This window comes from Pempheris klunzingeri, chromosome 15, assembly GCF_042242105.1.
Source record: "Pempheris klunzingeri isolate RE-2024b chromosome 15, fPemKlu1.hap1, whole genome shotgun sequence".
NCBI lineage: Eukaryota > Metazoa > Chordata > Actinopteri > Acropomatiformes > Pempheridae > Pempheris > Pempheris klunzingeri.
Window position 1 is genome coordinate 16,369,554 of NC_092026.1, and position 22,113 is coordinate 16,391,666.

Consider the following 22,113-nt stretch of genomic DNA (forward strand, 5'->3'; position numbering starts at 1 on the left):
ATCTAGACTGAAGTTCTCACAGAAAGGCTTACATTTGCAGCTATTGATTTTTTACAGAATGCAGATTTGATAGCATTGTGAATTACAGTATGTGCATTTTAAAATGGAAATACTCGAGCAAAATACACCAAAACTGTACTTAAATAGAGCACTTAAAGTGGAGCCTTCCTTTTTTGGCTTTTTTTTTTATCATCATCAGAATCCATATATAATACTCTAGGGAGTCTGAGGCACACCACCTTAGTAATTATGCATTATTTCAGTGGTTAATCATAATCATAATCATTAACCATTGATTGCCTTTAAAATGTGATTAATTGATGATGAAAGAATGTGATTAGTTGATGATGAATTAAAATCACAAATTCTGCCTTTAAAAGATGACTAAATTAGTTTTAATGTTTTTGAAACCACCTATATAAACGTATAGATTTGTTTGTTCTGGTAGTTAATTTTCTATTTTTTCATATTCAACTTCTACTTTAACTCTTTGTAACAGTTTCTGTTACACCCTGTCTTTAATGTAAAGATCTCTCTGTTTATCTTAAAGACATACAGCCCGAAAAGAACCAGAGCTCCTGTTACTTCTTGAAGCTCATCAAGAGAATGCCAAGAGTGTGCAAAGAAGTAATCAGAGCAAAGGGTGGCTACTTTGAAGAAACTAGAATATAAGACATGTTTTCAGTTATTTCACACTTTTTTGTTAAGTACATAATTCCACATGTGTTAATTCATAGTTTTGATGCCTTCAGTGAGAATCTACAATGTAAATAGTCATGAAAATAAAGAAAACGCATTGAATGAGAAGGTGTGTCCAAACTTTTGGCCTGTACTGTACATAAAACACAATTCCGGGGCTTGAAATTAGGGGGCGCTATGGAGCCATTTTGCCACGCCCATTTGCAAGACCCATAAAATATGTAATTTTTGACCACGACTGATGCGTGTGCAAAGTTTCATGAGTTTTCATGTATGTTTAGGCCGTCAAACTTGCAATTTATTTCGGATGCATCTCCTTGCACCACTTGGGGCCCTAATAAATCTCACGTGTTTTATTAGTTAAATGGTAACAAAACATTGCTTTACTTGATTGATATTGTATTTTTTCAAGAAAGCACTGGGCTAGAACCTTTCTGGGCGACACTTTGGCTTATTTCACTGGATACATCACATCTATTTTATGCCACTGGATGATACAACTTGCTTTCTGGTTGATCTGAGTTCATTTCAGCACTAAACCATTATGACCTTTGTTTGGTCCCATACGCTATGATTCAGTCTAATGGACTGGAATGGTTATGATAGAACAATCTCCAGGTGGGAATATAAGCTGCAGGACTTTTGTTGTGGTGATCAAAGATACTGTTGTTTTTTTTTTGGAGGATATTCGAACTTCAGCCCCCTGCCACGATCTGCCCTTCAAGCTAGTCTGTTTCCCAGAAAGAGTTGAGTACATGGTGGGTGACTTCAGGATGATTGTCTAACTGGTCAAGCTGAAAGAGAAAAGCAAGAGAGTACAACATAGCTGTCATATAACAACTTTTTTTTTTTTTTTGGTGTTTTATGCCATTTATTCTCGTATTCAGTTGAAAAATCCTTGCATGAGCTGAAAAATCTGTTCAAGATCAAGTGGGGCTGGTGATCCAATCTTGAACAAAACTCCCACCTGTCTCATTCAAAATGTCTTCACTCGAGCTGAGAGAAGGACCTGAAACAAGTTCATATGCACTGAAAAGGGGAACTTTCTCAATATGTTTCTCAGGGGTCTTAAGACTCAAGGCAGGATTAATGATTTATTTGGGTGACGATTTATATGCAGCACAGCCTTTGCCACTTCGAACATCAAAGTGAAAATGTTAGATGAAGGACTGGTAGATTGATAGATGATGTATTACTACCACTGTTTCAGGATTTCTAGTGTAAACAGCAATACCACATACTGTGACAGAGCTCATTTCAAAACAGCTGTACCCTTTGATATTTTGCAGTTGAAGCACAGATTGAACATGAAGTCACTAATCGATCACAGACTTGAATCAAATTACTTTTCAATAACCGGCAAGCGGCAAAACAAACAGTGGAGGAATTGTTCTCTTAGGCTTTGTACAAGTGACAAATATCCTTTCCTTTTTGTCAAGTAGAAACTGAGGAGAGGAGGAGGAGGGAAGATATGAAAATACCTTTACAGTCATTGATGTGTCTTTACACTGACAACAAAAGACAAAGCCTACCAACTTTTCAATAACACCATTTTTCAAAGTTATTCACAGATTAACTCTCTCAAGGACTCAACTCCTACAGTGATTATTAATTCTGCACCTTCTTTCAGTCGGTTTCCAAAAAAAGAAAAAGGTTTTATGAAAAGATTCAGGATAATGAGTTGTATCCTTGCAACAACAAAAAAAGTACAAAAAAAGGAAAGATAAACTAATTATTTCATACTGTTTGGTGTGAGTGTGTCTGTGTGTTAGGTTGTGCTTGTGTGTAACCCTGTACTTAAATCTAGTTATCATGCATGCCATAATGTCATGGTGTTGGATGGAATGAATAATGTACTTAAGATCTTTTCCCCTTTTGGAACCTCTAATAGTGCAAAAAGAAATGTCTTGAAGGTGGTATCGTACTAGAGAACATTGGAATGGTTTATCCCCCTGGGAACATTGCTGTGCTCAGCAAATTAATTGGCTGCCTTACTGCTTACTTTGTAACATACACTGTCTTCTGAGGTCAGGGGATATTATTCTCTGAAGGTTGATGCATTGTCCATAATGTAAATGATTCGTACTCCCCAGTGGATGTGGAATACCATAGGACAACTCAGCAAATTTTAATGGCACCTTATTTAGCTTTTCAATGTGTATAAAAGAAAAGTACGACGCTACGGTGGTGCTATGGGACATGTTCAGGTGGCAACAGAACCTTTGGGGCTCGTCTACCGATGAGAATGAAAATCCAGAGCAAATTCCAGGGAAAATGAAGCAGTAGTTTTTCAGATGGATTAGTGTGAGTCAAAGGAGATTCTGACCTGATCAGAGTCATGTGTTAACACCATCAGCAGGCAAGAGTGTTACAACTATAGTTTTTGGAATGTAAATGTAGTGTCAGACTGCTCTTTTGGTTGGATACACACGAGGGAAACGTAATTATCAAGGACAATCAGCCATTAGTTTTTGAGCTACTCTGTCATGAGCCAGTCAAGGTGCAATTTTGACCTGACTGTGTTACTGACCAAAAAAGTCAGGATGTCACCAAAATCCCTGGGAATCTTCTTCTACAGACCATAACTATTTTGTAAGCAACACATTTTACAGCTGCAGTATTAGGCCTGATGATGGTGCAAGACAAAGCTCAGAGGTCTGGAGAATATTATTATTTCTTCCAAAAAATTTCAATGGATCAAAGTGTTGGCTAAAAGGAGGTTTTAACCTTGTGGTGTTACTGGATGAAAGGTCCGAAGGACACTGGAATTCCTAGAAATCATCATCTGCAGGGCACAAATATCCATGAAAGGCATGAAAGCAGCAGCTGCTGCAGCGTTAGCGCTGTGTTAATACAGTGCTGTAGAATGGAGACTGGACCTGGATTTAGGTGCTTTGTGTAAATGTTAAAGTGTATCCAGGTTAACTTATCGTTCTACCAACACATATAACTTTCTTTGAATGGTAGTATGGTGCATAGTCAATGAATGGTTGGATAATGTTTGGAAGAATAAGACCAGATAAACAAATATGTGCTAATTACAAAATTGAATCTAAATGTCTGCTAATATTTCAGGGGACCAGTTGGAATTCGCCAGAGGATCCCTAAGTGTTCCCTTTTCACCACTTTTAGAGGAAACACTTTTGAGTGTCCACTTTAAAAAGATTTATTGTGGCCCTAATTATGGACCAATTGCTCCACTTTTATTCATCTGTGCCATTTTCTTTATTTAAACTCTCTCATCGCCCATTCAGGCTTTCCTCCTTCTCTGCCCTTAATTTCATTGACAGCTCTGTGTGCCCATCCTTCACTGCAGCTATCAAAAAAACAGCTGTGGTCTATATTTTCCACCACTGCATCAGCAGGGGACTGATGACAGCAATCAGAGGAAAAGGATTTCAGACAGCTGGGTTATAAAACCAACTGAGCCTATAAGTCTGTAAAATATATTAAATCGTTATCTTGAGACCGGATGGGGTATTGTTTTCTCTTCTTTTTGAGCTGAAGGCTCTCGTAAGAGTGTCTCCTGACCTCTTGTAGCTGCTGCTCAATGGTGAATTAAACCTAATATAGAAAATGCAATTACTCTGGCTTGGGTTTGGAGACAAGCGAGTAGAATATAAACAGCTAATAGAAAAAGATAAAAGATGCCAGCCCAAACTCTATTTTGCATACAGAGTAGAAATGCGTTTTGTGGCCCTCATATAGATATACCTTTTCTGTATCAAAGAGTCAAAGTTTTTATTTTTGTTAAAAGACATTGTCAGTAATCTACTTTTAGCTGTAGGTGTCAGCAAAACATTCAGTCCGCACAAAATTTCAATTTCTCATACTATCTTCCGGCGGCAGAGATGTAAACTGAAACATGGCAGTGGTACAAGAACTTTTCCTGTATCATGCTGCAAAATGCCCGAGGATACTTCACCCAGCAGTCTCACAACATGCACCACTTTATGTTATTTGGAACCAAATCTTCAATGTGATTGTTTGAGATGATGACTAAAGCCAGGGGGCAAAAAGTAGGAGGTAGGCAGGGATTTGGAGGAGAACAGATTGATGGACATGAGATGAAAGAGAGTGATCATTGACTGGGAGGCTTCTGACACAAGCCTGAGAGAAAAAACAATCCGCGGTTTGCAAAAAAAAAAAAAAAAAGTCAGTGGAAGAGGGCATTAAGTGGATTTAGCACAAAACTGTTTCGAAGCCATCTCTTAAAATAAAGCACATATACCCACCTGTAGCAGTAGCAGCAGTGTTGTTCTTGCTATAATATCGCCTTTTTTGAGTGACTATGTTTGAAAAATCAGAAACAAAGTGTTGAAAGCAAAATGTGAACAGATTTTATCACTCCCATGTTGATTGACAGGGTTTCTAATGAGAACATGAGACAGCAATGTTAACAAAGTTTGAGATCTCCTCATCAACAGTTTATGAAAGTACTTCTTCCCAAATCCCAAATAAATCTATTTTCTTTTCTGTTAGAGTTTTATAACTGTTTTAGGGCATAGACCAATTATATCATATGCAGTACCACATTTGGTGTGATAGCAATGCTTTATGGTCATTTCCAGATCTTAAAGTATTTAATACTCAGACTCACAAAGTAAATACATCCAAATTATGCTGTGGTCATGTATATTTGGGTTTTTTTTTTAAAAAAAAAAAAGATCAGACACTTTGCAGAAAGCCAATAATACATGCATAATCTTATTAGAGTTGTCATACAGGCACCATACACAAACTATAAAACCTTTAAGTGAGTTTTACTTTGCCAAAGCAGGATTACGGCTTCCCCATTTCATGACATCCATCCCAATTCCAGGATTTCTGAACTGTTTTGTTCAGCCGGAGGACTGTAACTTTCTAAATGTAATTTCATACAGACACTGGAATGGAGAAGATCTTTTTTTTTTTTTCTCCATCACACAGTGGAATCAGCCAACATCATTACAGACATATGATATCGACATAATGAAGATGACTAACTGGTTCATTCTCTAATGCATCATGCAGATTTAATCCCTTCCCTCATATTTGATATGATTTATGCAATAAATCCTTTTAACAAGCCATTCAACCAAATTGAAATTCGTTCAGTAAGGGAAGATGTTCTGGAGCTTGAGAGTCTGGTGTGTTAATCTCCCGCTGAGAAGGTCTGATTCCTCTGCCCGGCCATTTCTCTGCGACGTCTCTGTGGGATTCCACTTTTTCTCCTCATTGCATAGACATGCAGGTCAGGTAGAGTGGGGAGTTTTAATTGACCAAAGATGTGAATGTGAATGATAGCGTGTACCAGTGAGTTAGCTCTGTAATGAACAGATGATCTGTGAAGGGTATTCCCTCAGTGCATGCTGGGATAGGCTCCAGACAGCCCCTGAATGAATATGAGCAGTGAGAGGAATCTGAGAAGTGATTCCTCCAGGAGGTGGCAGTAGATACAAACCAATGCGTGCAGCTGGTTTACGTAAGCGTGGCTGGACATGCTGTGGTATCAGTTTCACTGCTTTAATAAGATGGCTCTGACTAACTAGAAGACAGCAGACAGTTGTTACAATTGTTGTGAATATCAGAAACAGTGAAGGTCTGAAACAGCCTTCTGTATACTCCTGCACACACACACACACACACACACACACACACACACACACACACACACACACACACAGGGTCCATTCAGGGTCAGAGTCATGTGATGTTTCAGTGTCTGACAGCAATTTTCGTTTTTCCAACATCACTGATCGCATCACTGCCTGTAAACACACCAAACAGTGATGTCACAGCGTACTGACACACCCCAGAGTGCACTCCTACATCACTACAGAAGTGTGAGCAGTTAAACGACTGGACCTCAGCAAAATCACGATTTTAAGTTCCTCTAACTACATATGTGCCCTTAAAACTTATCTTTGTATAAATTAAAGGCAGAATTTGGCATTGAACCTTTTCAACCGTGTTTAAATCTTTTTTTTTTTTTTTTGTCGAGTGCTCTTTGGTCATTGCTGCATTTTCATTCAGATCATGAATTTTCTTGTTGAATAGTGTGACTGGTGATTGTGTCCTCAGCTGGTAATCCTCGGCTGTCGAACTCTTTGTAAGAACTCACACTGTGCAGCCAATTACTGTAAATTTAAATTCAAGTTGAGATCCGCTCTCAAAGAAACCACACAGGTCAAGCTGAGTTTTGGTGGAATGAGAAGAGAATGACGCACAACACGTTGTAAACATTTCCATTCGATAAAAGCTGTGGGCACAAAATTCATGGAGACTACTGAGTAAATATTTCAGCAACAAAGCTTCAATGAAGAGCTGGAAAAAGAAAAAGAAAAAAAGTAGTTCAAAAGAATTCGGGATGTTAAGGACTATTGAAGTATGTGTCCAAATGGTAAAATTTTTCTCAGCAAGTTGGATTTATTGTATTGCATTCTATTAAGTATGTTGTATGATGTTTGGATCCCAAAATGTTGTATGCTATAAATACTTTGAATATTGATTCAATTACGAATTAATGTGTGTGGTTGTGGAATTGATTGTGGTGTGATTATGTACGAAGAGAGCCACAGGAAGAAGGCATGAACCAATAAATCGGTAAAAACAAAAAGGAGTGCAAGCCCTGTTGTAACAACAAGTTTAGTGATGGAGAGTGAATAATAATATGTGCGAAGTAATGGGCAAAATATTACATTAACCCCGGAGAGGTCACAACAACAATTTTCTAGCCTACAGCAGTAAAGCCTCTGAGCTTAAATGAGTCAAGATGAAAGGAAAAAGGAATTACAGGCTGAAGATAAACTGAAAATGTGTTCTGTATTTGACAATTGCGTTAGAAAATGTTATGACAGACGTTGGATGCAATGCATGAAAAAGCTAAACACGTACCTCTTACAACAAACCAGTGTTGGTACACTTCAGTGTCTATTATTTAGACCTTCTTGATGAATAAGAATTCTCAAATAAATCACTTCAGCGAACGGGCGCCTTTTTCTTTACTTACCCTTAATATTGCTGTCATTACAAAGACAATATATTTCGAGCTGAACTGATGCTTGAATGGGCCGATACGGTTCATTTGGTATGGGCATAGTGCTGCGTAGGAAAATTCATTCTGATGACGAGGGAATTCTTAATGGTCAGAGACACTATTTGAGCGTCTGTTAGTGTTTAGTGAGTGGGCAGCTGACCAAACACTGGCTCTGCCTTTTCTGCAGCCCTCAGCTGTTAACATTTCTCCGTGATCTATGTAGGACAATAGAATGCACAGCTGATGACAATACATCTCCATGAACATTACACTAAAGGCAATAGCATCCCCCCCTCAACTTATTATTCCACTCACTTCATTGAACAATTAACCAATTTGATACAATGGGCTGATGAACATTTAACTCTCTCCCTCTCTCTCTCTCTCTCTCTCTCTCTGTGTCTGTATTGGTTACCATGTTCTCTTTTTCTTTGTGTCTCTAATGATCAGCTGTGTAGAGTCTGTCATCTCTTAAAACACACACACACACACGTACACACACGCACACACACACGTCCACAGACTGCTCTCCTGAGTCTCGAGCCGCTACAACAACATTACCACAGATATGATCACGCTGCTCGGAGCAGTCGACCAGCTCAGCTCCCAGGAAACCGCACAGAGCAGATAAATAAAACGAAGGTCCAGACACTATCTGCTGCCCTCACAGTTTAGAAATATTCCGCGGCCGTGAGTATCTGTATGTTCTCTGCAAATAAAGAAGCAGCTGGACAGCTAAACAAATCATCTATTCTGTGGGGGCAAATTCAGTCTCACTTAGGCTAGGTTGCTGCATTTGTGGGCTTCCTGTCGCAGGATTAGGTCCCGGGCAAGTTCAGCTTGTCTGGTTTCCCTCAGGCAAAAATCTCCTCTGCTCAGCTCATTGCGTCCACAAAGAGGCCTGCAGAGGGATTTTGATGGTGTTTGAAAGGATAGCTAACTACTCCGGAGCTACAGCGAGAAAAGACATCAGTCAGTGAAGGAAGTGAAAAGAAGCACCGCAAGAAAAGTGATTTTGCTGCTTTCATTTTTTTCAAGCCAGTATGCATATTTTAATTGTTGTGGGACATAATTGTTTTCTTTAGCACCCAGCCCCTGTACACAGCAGCTAAATAGTGTGCTGTAGTATGTAAATATGGATAAGAGAGGGGGCATTGGGCTGCATGCTTAGCAGTGTCTTTGAATGATTACTGTCTGGTATTAGGCAAATGCTCTATGCTTATGGAAGCATGATAAGGGATTATGTCGCCTCAAGAAACACCATGTCACCAAAAAGTAAGACAAGAAGCAATTCCACTGAAGATTTCTGGCTAATAATGCCCCCACCAACCTCCCCTCCCTCCTGCTGAGCACCAGTTTGCCAACAAGGCGGAAGCGAGGATTACCTTCTCACCAACACCTCGCACATGTTGGACTATCATTCCACTGTCCGCCATCAACCAGCGGGCCACTTTAATTATCCACCTCCTCCATCCATCCCCGCTGCCTCTGAAAGTGTAAATACCTCTTGTGTAATTTACCCTGAAGTTTCCATTCACTAATTACCCCCTCTAATCCTCACCCCACCTTGCCGAAACCAACTCCTGCTCCAGGTCTCCCCCTGTTACACTATGGATTCCCTGTCGGCTTGCTATGGGGAGATCGAACTCTAATTAAGATTGTTAATGAAGATTTAATTTTCCACTTCAAATGAGCCAGTGAACTCTGGGAGCGTCCAGAGCGAAGCGCTTGAGCGAGAGAGCATGAGGAGAGAGAAAGGAGGACGAGGTGGGGAGACGAGGAAGAGGAGCGGGACAGTTTAACGGCCACAGGGACGGGGACGGGGGGTTGAAAGTTACTTAGGAGGTGGTTAGGCTTTTACCCACGGGGCAGGAAATTGTCACTGACAAAAAGTTACACTGGCCTTGAGTTGGAGTTTGAGTCGTTTCTTCACACTTTCCTCGTGTTTGGGAGCTGCTTTTAAGCAAAGGTGCACAGACACAAGCGCAGACACACTCTATGCACACACTGAAGCACTCCAGTTGTGTTAAATAGCCGGAGGGATTCTGTGTGTCAGGAAGGTTCAAACAGAATGAGGAATGTCCATGTACTTGGATTTACACACACACACACAGTAAGTCGTATGTCCTGTGAAGAAATCCTGCAGCGTGTTGAGTGAGTATCCGGTACAGGGCATAGCTAGTCATTCCCAGGTGTACGACTTTAACGGAGCCCATTTTATCTCCAGCCTTGCCATTACACCATGATCAATTATGCATGCTGTAATTATTGACAGTGCCATAACAGCGCATCTCACCTAGAATGCTGCATTGCAGTGTTGATGCTTGAGGCGGACGATAAACGTACATATAGGAGTCATAAATCGATAAGAATGTTGTGTTGGTTACAAGTTGTGTTTTATCAGCTTGGTGGCGGGGGTGCGTGGGGGGGCTGAAGCGAGTCAAAGTCGTTTTGCCTCCAACTGACTTCACAGATACAGATACAGAATGTTGCCTCCGTAGGGGGCAAGTCAGCCCCATGAATCTCATAATGATGGGAGTGCACAGGCACAAGGGAGGGCAAGGGATTTCTCCTCAGCACTCTGCAGAATCAGCTCTAACCCAATCACAACCACAGTTTTATGTAATGCAACAGACTCGCATATTAACTGCTAATACGGTTCTCTCTATCCCTTCCCTCTGCCTCTGTTTCTCTCCCTCTCCTGACTTGAGGCGGGTATTATCATTGTAATCAAGCGGAGACCCAGCTAACACGATCATTCTCTAAACCATCATGTAGAAATAATCTCCTCCTTCATATTTGATTATTGTAATAAATCTTTTTAACCAGCTATTCAGTCACACAGGGATGGCGCACATCTCCCCGATTCATCATTCAGTCGGGACGAAGGCTGCGGAATACGGGAGAGGAGCAGGGGTTGGGACAAGGGCTTCGTATTATTTGGTCGCAGCTGTCAGGTCTGCTCTGTTGGCTGCTGCTCTGGGGTTCAAAACATCCCTTTTTTCATTTCATTTTTTTTCTGCCAGGAAACAAACTCTCCCCCTCTGTCTGAAAGCGTGATTGCTCTGCAGAACTCTCTGTCTGTCCTCTATTACTGACCTCACATCCCCAGATCGAGCTGGATCAGACCAGACAAGGTGTTCCTTCATCCTGCAGTCAGACACACACACACACAAACACACACACACACACACACACACAAACACACTGTCTGTGGTTTGGAAATTTCAAGGGGCCAATTTGACAAGGCACACCCACCTACTCACAACAAGACACAAGGTACGCACACATTTGTATGCACTGCACAGCACATCTCTCAATCGCTCTCTCCCTCCATCTCTTTCTCTTGCGCACACACACACATACACACACACACACACGCAAATAGAAAAGAAAGAAGGCAGCAGAAGTCTGATTATCCAGAATTTTGGCAGACTGTAGAAAGGCACACAGAACAGGTCTGACTCATCTCTTTGAAATAGTTCCTTTTTTATTCAAATTTACAAAAAGAAAAAGTACAACAGAAATAAATACACTTTGTTCAGCACGCAATTGTGGAATTGTATCAACATCGTGCAGGAGCAATGAAGTCACTGGGGGGGGGGGGACCAGAACCGATGGGGTCTACCTATTTGGGGTCAGAGGTCATGACCTTTAACCTATCAACATGTCTAGATGCCAAGTGTCCTATCTTGCGAGTGTGACTCCATTATATTCATCCGTATAAAAGGGACTTGACTTGACAGAGGACTTGATAAAGGACCACTTTCATCTGTCACTGTGAGTTGGAGCATCTAAGCTAGCTTTAAGACTGAAAAAGAGCCGCAGAGCGCTGCAGAAACCGCAGGCTTTTATTCTATTTAAAACAACTGATTCAAGTAATCACGCTTTTGATTGAACCAATTTGCCGGGCTCAGGAGGTGGGATAATCAGCTCCGTCAAGTGGTTTAGTCAGCGCAGCACTCCAGAACTCTGAAATAAGACAAATCAGGAGAATCACCACTTTGATTTTGACCAATCAGCCGGAGCAGAACTTTGAATTAGACCAATCAGGAGAGATGAGGCACCTGGAGCCAATCAAAACCATGTAATTACAAGGGCAAGAAAGGTCACTTATTGGTAAACCATGGTAATTGCTTTTGCTACGGCTGCCTCAGAACTGTCAATACTGTTATGAAAATGAGGATAGTTATTTTGTGTGTTTAGAGAGAGAGAGAGAGACTCAGAAAGTTGGCACATTCCACTTAAATGCTTGGGAAAACATTGGCCGGATGCATTGGCGAACATTAGTGCTCTTTACAACAATGCTTATTCTCATAACAAAATGGTTCCAAGTTCTTTGGCAGTCATTTTAGGTGTACCAGTGAAATTATCATCATTTCGCTCTCCGTCCGCTCTAACAATGTTTGACATTTTACTTCACTAACAAGGGGTTTAAAGGATAAGTATGGTTAATCGCTACTTGGGTCTCGTTTTTGTAGTTTTGACCATCGTTTCTATCAATTATGCTAACTTTGTTCACACCTGACTAATTGCTGGAAACAGGGAACATGGTGACGAAGACCAGACAACCAGGTTACGTAGAGGTAAACCTAAACGGAACACACCCCGAGGCTCAACTTACATTTGCCCACACGGATCATTCAAACTGTGACCTGATCGGGGATCAGATAGGCGCACTTTAATGTGGCAGGGAGAACAATATCAGGTTAGCATCAGTGTCACAGGACAGACACTGGAGAAGCTACTTCCCAGACTGCGACCTGACCCAAGTAGTGATAAACTGGAATTATCCTTTAAGGTTGGCACACAGTGTATTACTGTGATGTGTCTAACAGCCCATATGGCTCGTCTCTTTGGAGTGTTTAAACAGTAGCTGAAAGATTTAGGTAGCTTTAAAATGATGAGGTATTGATATTCAGCCAAAATTAATTATAACTCAGATTCCCCCAGAGGTTCTGCACCCCCCCCACCCTCCGCCCTAACTCTTCTCCAGTTATTGTGCAGTATTTGTACATTGGTCCTGAAACCATCCAGTGTGCACAGGGGCACTGCATGGACAAGTCTGTGGCTCAGGTAAAGGGTACAGAGGTGTACATGAGTTTCATTTCGGTCAGTGTGAAGCTCGACTTCCTGATTGGTTAAGTACGTGTTGACAGTAGCAGACCTTAACAACAAGATTATTGTGGTGGAACTGGTGGACACTAGCAAAGCTGGCAGCTTGACTGAAGTGGGTGGCTTTACAGTGAACCGGTGATAAACGGTGACATTTCTGCGATGGCACACCAAAGACATCCACATTCAGGTTAGGGTATGTGGCTAAATTCCCCTCTGGGCTCAAATAAGCCAGTTTTTCAGTAAATTTCAACACATTTGACTGTTATTATTCCACAAAAGTAGAAAATTTGCTAGATAAATCTAGGGGTCAAGGTAAATCAAAATGCAATTGTAACATGGTCATTGGGTTGCATTGCCTGAAATGCATTAAAAATTAAGTTTTTGGAAAGTCACTTTTAATAAAAGTCATAAGGTACAGTTTATTATATTTCTAGAGATGAATAACTTTCTATAAAGCTTTCGGGGACAGACACGTCCCTGAAACATTTTAGTATATTATTCTACTTTTGCAGAATAATAATCCAGATCTTAAGGAAAATACTGATTTCTTTATTGTATGCCTAATAGGGAAATTTCTCCTCACTCCAATGGATTTTCATGAAATTGCTTCCTCGCTGGAACAGTTCTGTTCTGAGGCTTCCTGTCACTGTTTTTTTTTTTTTTGCACAACAAACCTCTGCCAGAGGCCACATGTATAATTGAATCCTTGGCTTGTCCATCTCAGACGAGTGCTACCACAAAAACACGCCCAAACCTGTTCATTTACTACACAGATGTTGAATACATGGTGTTGTTTTCAGTCCAGGAGGCTGTTAAATCTCAGTTAAATCCATTTCTATTCTACAGTACATACAGATAGTCCCAACAGTGCTCCATTTGGACATGTAAATTCTGTTTTTTTTGTTGGTTTTTTTTCATTATATATATTGTCTTTCAGCAATAATATTCAGTGGTATTTACATTTGAAATGATTTTACATACAGTCAAACATTGTATCTTTTTGTTTAATTGACATCATATAAAACAACTGTAATCTTTGACATTATTTGTTATCTATTATTGAACATCACACAGTATAAAAGTGCATTCCAGCTGAAAACTGCAGCTCATTTGCATCCTGACCTTTAACGAGAACAAAAAGCCTGTCGCGGGAGTCTCTATGGTGTTAATATAATTTCATTACAGATCTATGGAAATTTTCATTTGGGCAGTACGAGTGTTCAGTGTGACGATGATTGCCTCTGTAGGTATTTTTATCGTTTTCAAAAATCATGCAAACTTTGTCCTCAAGACGTGTCAAGTGGGATTATGAGGGGGGGGGGGTGCATAAAAAATAGGAGACTTCCATAAAAACATAGGAGATCAACAAGAGAGTCGTCATTACTCTGTATAGTAGATGGAATACTCATGGATGGTTTTGCTTTTATAATTTACTGTAATACAATCAAAGCCTTATGGTGTTCATCAGTCCTTTTGTGTCTGTGTCTGTATTTGTGTGTGAATCTTTGTAAACATACCAACACTCAACTACAAAATGCTGGGAGGGATGAGAGAGGTGGTGGTGGGGGATCACATCCGTAAATCATTTAAATTTTTCACAATGTCTATTTTCCTTGTGGGCTGAGAGGAGGGAGAATCTTTTGCAGGATTTAAATGATTCATCATTTTCATTTGGAATGAAGTAGTGAGCTGAATAATTCACTTTTCTGCCACTGCAGTTGGAATAAAAAGTAACAGTTTCTGTACAATCGTCTCACTTTCCTGACCGTTTCGCTCTCCATACATCCATCCCGTCTCAATCACTTATAATCAAATATATATATGTCTCCTGCGTTATACTAGCTTCTGAACTTCCTTCTTAAATGTTTACTCTTGCACATCGTCCCGAAAACTAATGTTGCAGCTTATGTATCATCAGTCATCAGTCTCATCTTTAAGTTGTCTCTGGGTACCACAGTTTCTCCCTGCCATCCTTGCTCCATCTTTGTTAAATATTCCCACGTAGACACTCGCACATACAAGTGCGTGCGTGCACTTTTGCTCGCTCATCCCTCACAGACTTCTCTCTCTCACACACACACACAAAAAAAAAACACACGCACACACTCGCAGACACAAAGAGCAGACCAACACGCGCAACGAGAAACGTCTTCCTTCTTGTTTCCTGCTGTTTCTCATTCCATATGTGAGAGTTGGATTAAATCGAGTCTTGGATGTTTGGGTTGTTTTTCTTTGTCCAAACCGTTTAACAAATTGTTGCTGCCCCGAGCAGACGCAGCCTCTGCATTGTCTCAGTATCTGTGCTCAACCATATCAGCGTTTCAACACTTATTGCTTTAAATTACATCAATCACTCCCTCCCCTGCCCTTGCATTCTCCATCCTCCCTTGGCTCATTTTTCTCTGTCTCTTTTTATTACTTTGCCTCTTCATCTTTCTCTCCTTTAACTTCTTTTCACATTATTCTAGCTACTTGCCTTTTCATCATCATCCTCCTACCCTCCCACCCCCCCCCCCTTTCCTCTCTTACCCCCATTGCCCCTGTTTGTTCCATTTTTACCTGTCCTCAGTCTTTCCCCTCTTCTGCGGCCTGCTCTCCTCCCTCTTTTTTCTCCTTCTTCTCTGGCTCTTCTTTCTTTTCCTTCTCCGTTTTGGAACCATCCTCAACTTTTTCCTTATCTCCCCTCTCTTTCTCCCTGTCTTTGAAGAGTTGAGCTAATTTCTGGAACTGGGGACCCCACTCTTCCAGCCCTGCCCCCCATTCCTCCTTCTCTGCATCCTTCTCCCCCTCGCTCTCGAGCGAGCTGAGGGATCCGGCTCGGGACCCTGTGCCCTCCAGGCCGTACACCTGCACAGAGTCGTACGGTGGCTGTGATGGGTCAAAAGTGACCTGGGCAAGACGCAGACGTAGGAACTCACCCACCCTCAGTGCCAAGGAGGGACCCCCCGGCCCTGTTGCTCCTCTTGCAGCCTCCATTCCTGGAACCCAGTTGGCCCCAAAGCCCATCACTCCGCCATATGCTCCTCGAGGCTGCCCCGGGAAGGGGAAAAGCTGGGGGGTCATATCCCTCCTGCCCAAAACATAACCCCCCAGACCCACCCGATCACGCCAGTCCCCAATAAAGCCAGCTGCCTCTGGGTAGACAGATGATATCCCTCCGCCCTCCCTGTCTGGCCTCGCCACCACAAAGTTGCTCCCCATCTCCAGTCCTCCTCTCCCCAAGCTGCCGGGATAGTCCCTCTGTCCGGATATCTCCCCCTGCAGGACAGTGGCGTAGTTGCGTCCACTGGCGGGTTGCTGATGTCCATCTGTGATGTTCCCCCCACTTCCATTTCCACATCCATTTCCCCCTCCCCCTCCTCCTCCACTGCCTCCGCTGGAGTCAGACTCAGCCTGGCCAGAGACCGTGCGGTTTGGGGACAAACCAGTGCGGGAAGCCCTGCGCCCCGCCATGGGGAGGGTAGCCGAGTCGCACACCCAGCCTCCCGCGCCGTGACCCTGGCCCATCAGGGAGCCGGATCGGGTCATGACGAGGTTGTGCTCCCTGGGTAATGTCTCCGACTGCACCTGGAGGGAACGTAGGCGAGCACGAGTGGTTTCAGTTTGGGACTGGGGGAGGGTGTGGTACTGTTAGGTTTGGTTACAGTAACACAAGATGGGATGAAGGATAATTCAATAAGAGGCATGATTAAAGCAGAAAGATGGGGGAGTGTAATGACGTAGTGCCCAAATGGAGGAAAAGCAGAAGATGGTGGTGATAAAAAATGATTGAGACGAAGGAGAGAGACATTGAGCAGAAGACAGTGGAAGAAAAGCAGAGTTGGAAGAAGCCATAGATATTAATTGAACACTAGAATGAGCTAACACTGCACTGTGAGAGGGAGATGGAGAGGGAAGTGATCGAGAGATAAAATATTTCAAAATTAAATAAAGAAAGGGCCAGACAGCCTTACAATGGCCTAATAAATAAAACAAAACATAGAAAAGATAATGAAGAGCAGGATATAAATGTGCTGATATGTCTGAATCATCATCTTCCCTCAGCATTGTCCTGGACATTTCTGCTACTGTAGAGAGATTAAAAAATACCATAGTGTTGCAGTCACTGCAATAATATCGTATATAAGGGGGACTGCAAACTTAATGATTATTTTATATTTGCTTAATTACTTTCTTACTTATTAGTTTGCTTATTTAACTGAATAATTAAGTCATTCATTCATCTTTAATACTTTCTCCAATGCAGCCACCATTAATCAAGTCATTTATTCCATTTTTAATTCATTATTCAATGCAACATCTATTACTCTTTCTGCTTCCTGAAACATCCATCCATCCATCTGTCCATTCATTAAACTGCGTTGCAGCACAGAAACCATTCGTATGGCAGTTTCGTCCCAATCGTGCAAGGAGAGAGACGGAACTCCTTGAATTTAAAGTGCATAAAATTTGCCTCTTTATTTGTCTCTACAGATCAATGCCAGAATGCCATTGCATGCTCATTATAGAGGTCAGCATATTAAAGATCAGCTGCATGATAATCCCAAGTTGTGCATTTGGTGTGAAAGCGGGGTCACTGCAATCCTTACCCAGTCCACATCTTGACTATGGTTCACTTTGTCCTCACTGCTGGCCTCAGTACAGTTGCTTGGATTTCCTGTCTCCCCTCCCCTGTCCTGGCTGTCACTGGTCCTCGGCGTTCCTCCGTCCGACGTGCTTACCCCACTTTGAGGTGCAGTCCCGTCGCGGCTTCCCGTTCGACTTCCTGTGCTGAGGTCCGTGGGAGGTATGTACACCGCCCCAGACTCCATGGCCCCTACCATGGCCCCCTGGTTCTGGATGACCAGAGAGTGGTCTGGCTGGCCTCCTGGAAAGCGATATCCCAACTCTGCCAGGCCTGGTTCAAATGTCCCACCTGGTGTGCGGCGGAGAACAGGCAAAGTGTGGCTGCTGTAACAGAGCCGGCCATAGAGAGGTCCTCCTGGTCCGGAATAGTTGTGATCCACCCCCGGATTCTGAGCCCAGCTATAAGTGCGAGCTTTTTCTGGGGCACGGTGAGTGTAACGTCTGTAAAACATGAGGTACAATCTCCATTTAACTTTGGTAAGTCTGGTTATTTTCGTGGCATTTTTACCTTTATTTCACAGCAAACAATAGGGAGACGCAGCAAATATAAGATACTGGTATGAATCAGACTGGAGCAGACTGGCAAAATATCTCTGCAATATTTCTGAGACCACAGTTTGTGTTGTTAGCATTATGTCCACATTGTTTATTCATTTGTCCAACATGGTGGGTAAATTAAAGGTGTGTTCCAGTGGAAAACAAAGTCAACACTGATACAGCTGAGGCCAAGATATCCTGAATTTTAGTCCCTGATATGAAGAGCAAATTACAAACTGTTGTAATGCGGCCGTATATAGAGAGAAAGATATAAATTTGGTGGAGTCTTTGCAAGATATGCAAGAATTACCACAAAGTTTAACCATCCACTCCTCTGTGACACGGTGTCAACAAAAATGAAACATTAAAAACTACACAAAGGTAGTATTTGTTGCCTGGATGTTGCAATGGATTGCATTAGATTTAGAAGGTTTTTCATGTTGTTGTGTCCACCTCCATAAACTGCGAGAAGCAATTTCCGATAAACTAAAGGCAGCCTTTGTACTTGCTTATGGCCTCTCCATATGGTTTGCATGACTTCATCAGAGCTAATTATTAGTCCAAAGGCAATAACAATGTTTCACAGAAACATCAAAGTGGGTGCAAACAGCTCTCTGATGAAGCAGAGCGTGAACGAGCTTTAGCAAAATGAGCACAACAAAGTGGTCTCCAAGGTCTGTAAAGCTTGATAGCCCTCTGTCTCAGCATTTTGATCGGTGACTGAGTGTGACCTGGGAGTTAGGGCGCAATCAGCCGCTTAAGTATATCAATTAAGTGCTGGATAGAAATAAAAGCTTTTACTCTGACGTAGCAAATGTGTACCCTTCCTGATTAGCTTTTAGTGTGTAACAAGATATGCATGTAAACAACCAATGTTTTACATGGATGTATCACATCCAAACAAACTGGCCCACACTCTCCCTCTGCCTACTTACATATTCCTGCTGTCCAGTGTGCGATAGCCACGTGAGCGTGAGCTGTGCGGGGCACTCTGGAGTGCAGCAATGTCAAAGGCAGCAGTGTCGGCCTCGCCCCCGCCCTCGTCGTCGTACGTTATGATGTTCTCACGTACGTCGTCCTCCTCCAGCGGTGACAGGGAGTCGCGCTTCTGACGGCGCAGTGACAAGGACAGGGCACTCACCGCTGCAGAGGTGGGGGGCGGCAAGAATAAAGGATATTGAGGCATGGGAGAGAAATTGGCAAAAGAATGATGAACAAGGGAGAAGGGGGCAGAAGTCACAGGGGAAATAAAGGGAAGGAGGAAGAGGAGAGAGTGAGTAAGGGAAACATTTTCAGGCAGACAAAGAGGTGAGACACACAGAGACAAAACAAATACAGAAGAAGCCTTGGGTTAGAGGGCTGGTATGTCATATCAGCAGGCTGCATGCCTCCACTGTGTAATTGACTTTGAGCTCCAGCCAGGCAAATGGACGCTTTACTCTCCCATGACTCCATGACTCTAATTCCATATTCCCAAGCCAGAGAGCTACATTTGACCCCTGGCTCTGAGCAAAGAGCCAAGCTATGGTGGCTCTTCAACAGTTGTCCATCAAAGCTACTTCTGATAAAATCCACCTGGAGAGATGGATTTGGCCTGCTAGTCATGCACTATTTGACATGAACTTTTGTTAAAGTCAAAATATTCATTGTGCATTAAGTGTGGAGATATACTTAGAATTTGGAATATGGAATACTAAAGGTCCAAAACGACCCCTGGGAAACCTACGGGAATGAGACTTGCAGAAATAATTTTTTTAGAAAGACACCTGATCCAAGAGGGACCCTGACAACATTCAAACCAGATCAAAAAAAAAAAAAGCTGCATTCATTTTTCAAACAAAGGGTTTTTCTCATGAAGTGAACAAATGCAGGCTTTTGTTTCTAGCTAGCGAGGGTACGTTAATGCGCTGTGCTAAAGGTTCACGTGTTGGATGAAAAATCTAAACTCTGAACTATTTGATGTTTCCAGCTGATTCATTTTTAAATGACAATGCTGAAAAAGGTTTAGATAAATGTAGTTAACTGTAGGTCACGACACGCATTTGCGTTTGAGTTGCACGTTAGAGCAGATGAATATACTGTTTCTGTCCTTTAACTCTGGTGCTTTTGGTTTTGTAAAGACTACCAAAAAGCCAGCAACCTCTGAACTCTTGAGATAACGAGTATCTCTCTTATTAGAGCTCCATGAAACCTTTTAGGCATGCGGAGAAATCCAAATCTTGAAGGACTTAATATGTCAAGGTGCGCGTACGGCCTCGGTAGAGCCTTAATAATGTTGGAGGATGCATTATTTGATTTCCTTGGAACTAATCTAATGATCCCTGAAACGAGTGGGAAAACTCTAATCTTTTATAACGATTCGAGGGATCTTCTTCATGCCATGGTGAACATGTATTTCTCTCTTCATAGAATCCTCTGTGTTACATGAAGAGGGGCTACCAATTGGCTTCATATCTATCTCAGGTTTGCCAAGCCAATTTTTAATAACCAGATGGGATCCTGATGGAGCTGCTGTCGTAGCTTCTGAAAGAACATTTGGCATTTTGCAGAGCGCCCAGTTATGCTGCTTGGGATTAGCGCGCACCTCTTACAAATGAGAAAAATAAAATTGGACTGCCAGAAAACTCAAGCTCTAAATTGTGTTGCAGTTCGCAGCTCTTTAAAGCTACAAACTTGAGGTGAATGCTATAAAGTTGTGTCTATTTCCTGGTATAGTTTATGCCCTTGTCACTTAGAGAACTAAACTCTAAACTTCACCAAAAGCCACCGTGCATGATCACCTTCACGCCATGTTGCCTCTCCTTCCTGATTGAACTGGTCTCTTCCAGAATGATAATGCCCCTATCAACAAGGTGTGAGTAGTGATCCAACAGACTGAATAGAAATGACAATGATGCTGGCTGCAATCCAAAGCCTTCTCAGCACCTAGACATTATCCAATTGAGCATTTGAGTTTCTGCGAAGGTGGCAGTGACATTTTATTATGCCGCTATCAAAAAGCAAAGGGCCTAGATAATCACTCAGAATTGTTATTTTAGCAGTGATTAGTGCTGACCTTGGCAGAGGAGATAACTGGACCAAAATTGCGAGGAAAGGTAAACCCTGCTATTGAGCTGCTGTGACTAAGAGAAATATTTACGCTGCTGCTTCCATTATTTTCATATGCAGATTAAGCATCCAGGGATGTAGTGGAGGGTAAACAGCCCTAAACACTATTTACTCATCTTTTTATTTATAGATTAGCATTAAACTCCTTTATAGGCAGTGAATCTTCATGAGATAACTTGACTATATGAATAATACTAAGGGCTGAAGTAAAAACGTGGTGTAGGTTATATAAGTGGGCATTTTTAAAGGGACAAAAATACACATATATATCTTTTATTTTCACTATTGTTATTGTCTTATGTTGATCTCAGACTTCACTATGTATACTTGTATACTATGCATCAAAGTATTCACCCAATAGCGTGGCGACACAAGCCAGGATGGCGAGCAGGGCGGCGGTACTGAGCCCAGGGGAAGGCAGAGTGGACTGCTGAGGGAGACACACCGCCTCTCTTTCCCAGTCCCACTCGCCCTCGGCCTGTTTGTCCTTCTCCTTCTCCCCGGCCCGTGCGCCTCCTCTCAGGCAGGGACAGACGGACACGGTGACCGTCCCAGTGCTGGTGAGGCCTGACGTCCCATCCCTCAGGACCAGCGGCACGTAGAGCGTCAGGGTGGAGGATGCGGAGCGGGACAGTGGCTGGAGCTGGGACAGCAGCACCAGGCTGGCTGTGGGCCCTGACGGATGGTAGACAGAAAGGCAGATAATTCATCCATTGTTAAATGTAAGGTACAATTTTTCATTGTTCTCTGTGCTGAATGGCAACAATGCATTGTTACACTGGAGAAATGTATCCTCAATTATCTCTGTGCTCATGTTTGCAAAGTTGTGATTCCAGTCGATTGGTGCCTGCTTTACAGCACAGAGGGGTGATTCAGACAAAAGATCAAATGTTGGTTAACCCAGCTTCTTCTGTTATTACTGCTATTTCATTTTGTACTACCGCTGTGTCACAGCTGGTAGCCAGGCAAAAGGGGAAGGACCTAAATGCGGACAGAGGCAGAGGATA

At 42.3% G+C, this 22,113-nt stretch overlaps 1 protein-coding gene across 1 annotated transcript in view; it reads right to left on the reverse strand.

Annotated features, from left to right (window-relative positions):
• Nucleotides 1–15,400: 15,400 nt before the first annotated feature.
• The window catches only part of LOC139214169 (cadherin-24), an 82,896-nt gene continuing 76,183 nt past the window's right edge, over nucleotides 15,401–22,113 (reverse strand). The window contains exons 10-14 of the mRNA XM_070844932.1: nucleotides 21,612–21,781; nucleotides 21,461–21,554; nucleotides 18,934–19,141; nucleotides 17,425–17,902; nucleotides 15,401–16,402 (exon numbers count right to left, since the gene is read on the reverse strand). Of these exons, the coding sequence (XP_070701033.1) occupies nucleotides 15,401–16,402; nucleotides 17,425–17,902; nucleotides 18,934–19,141; nucleotides 21,461–21,554; nucleotides 21,612–21,781 (1,952 nt within the window). The remainder of the gene's footprint in view (nucleotides 16,403–17,424; nucleotides 17,903–18,933; nucleotides 19,142–21,460; nucleotides 21,555–21,611; nucleotides 21,782–22,113) is intronic.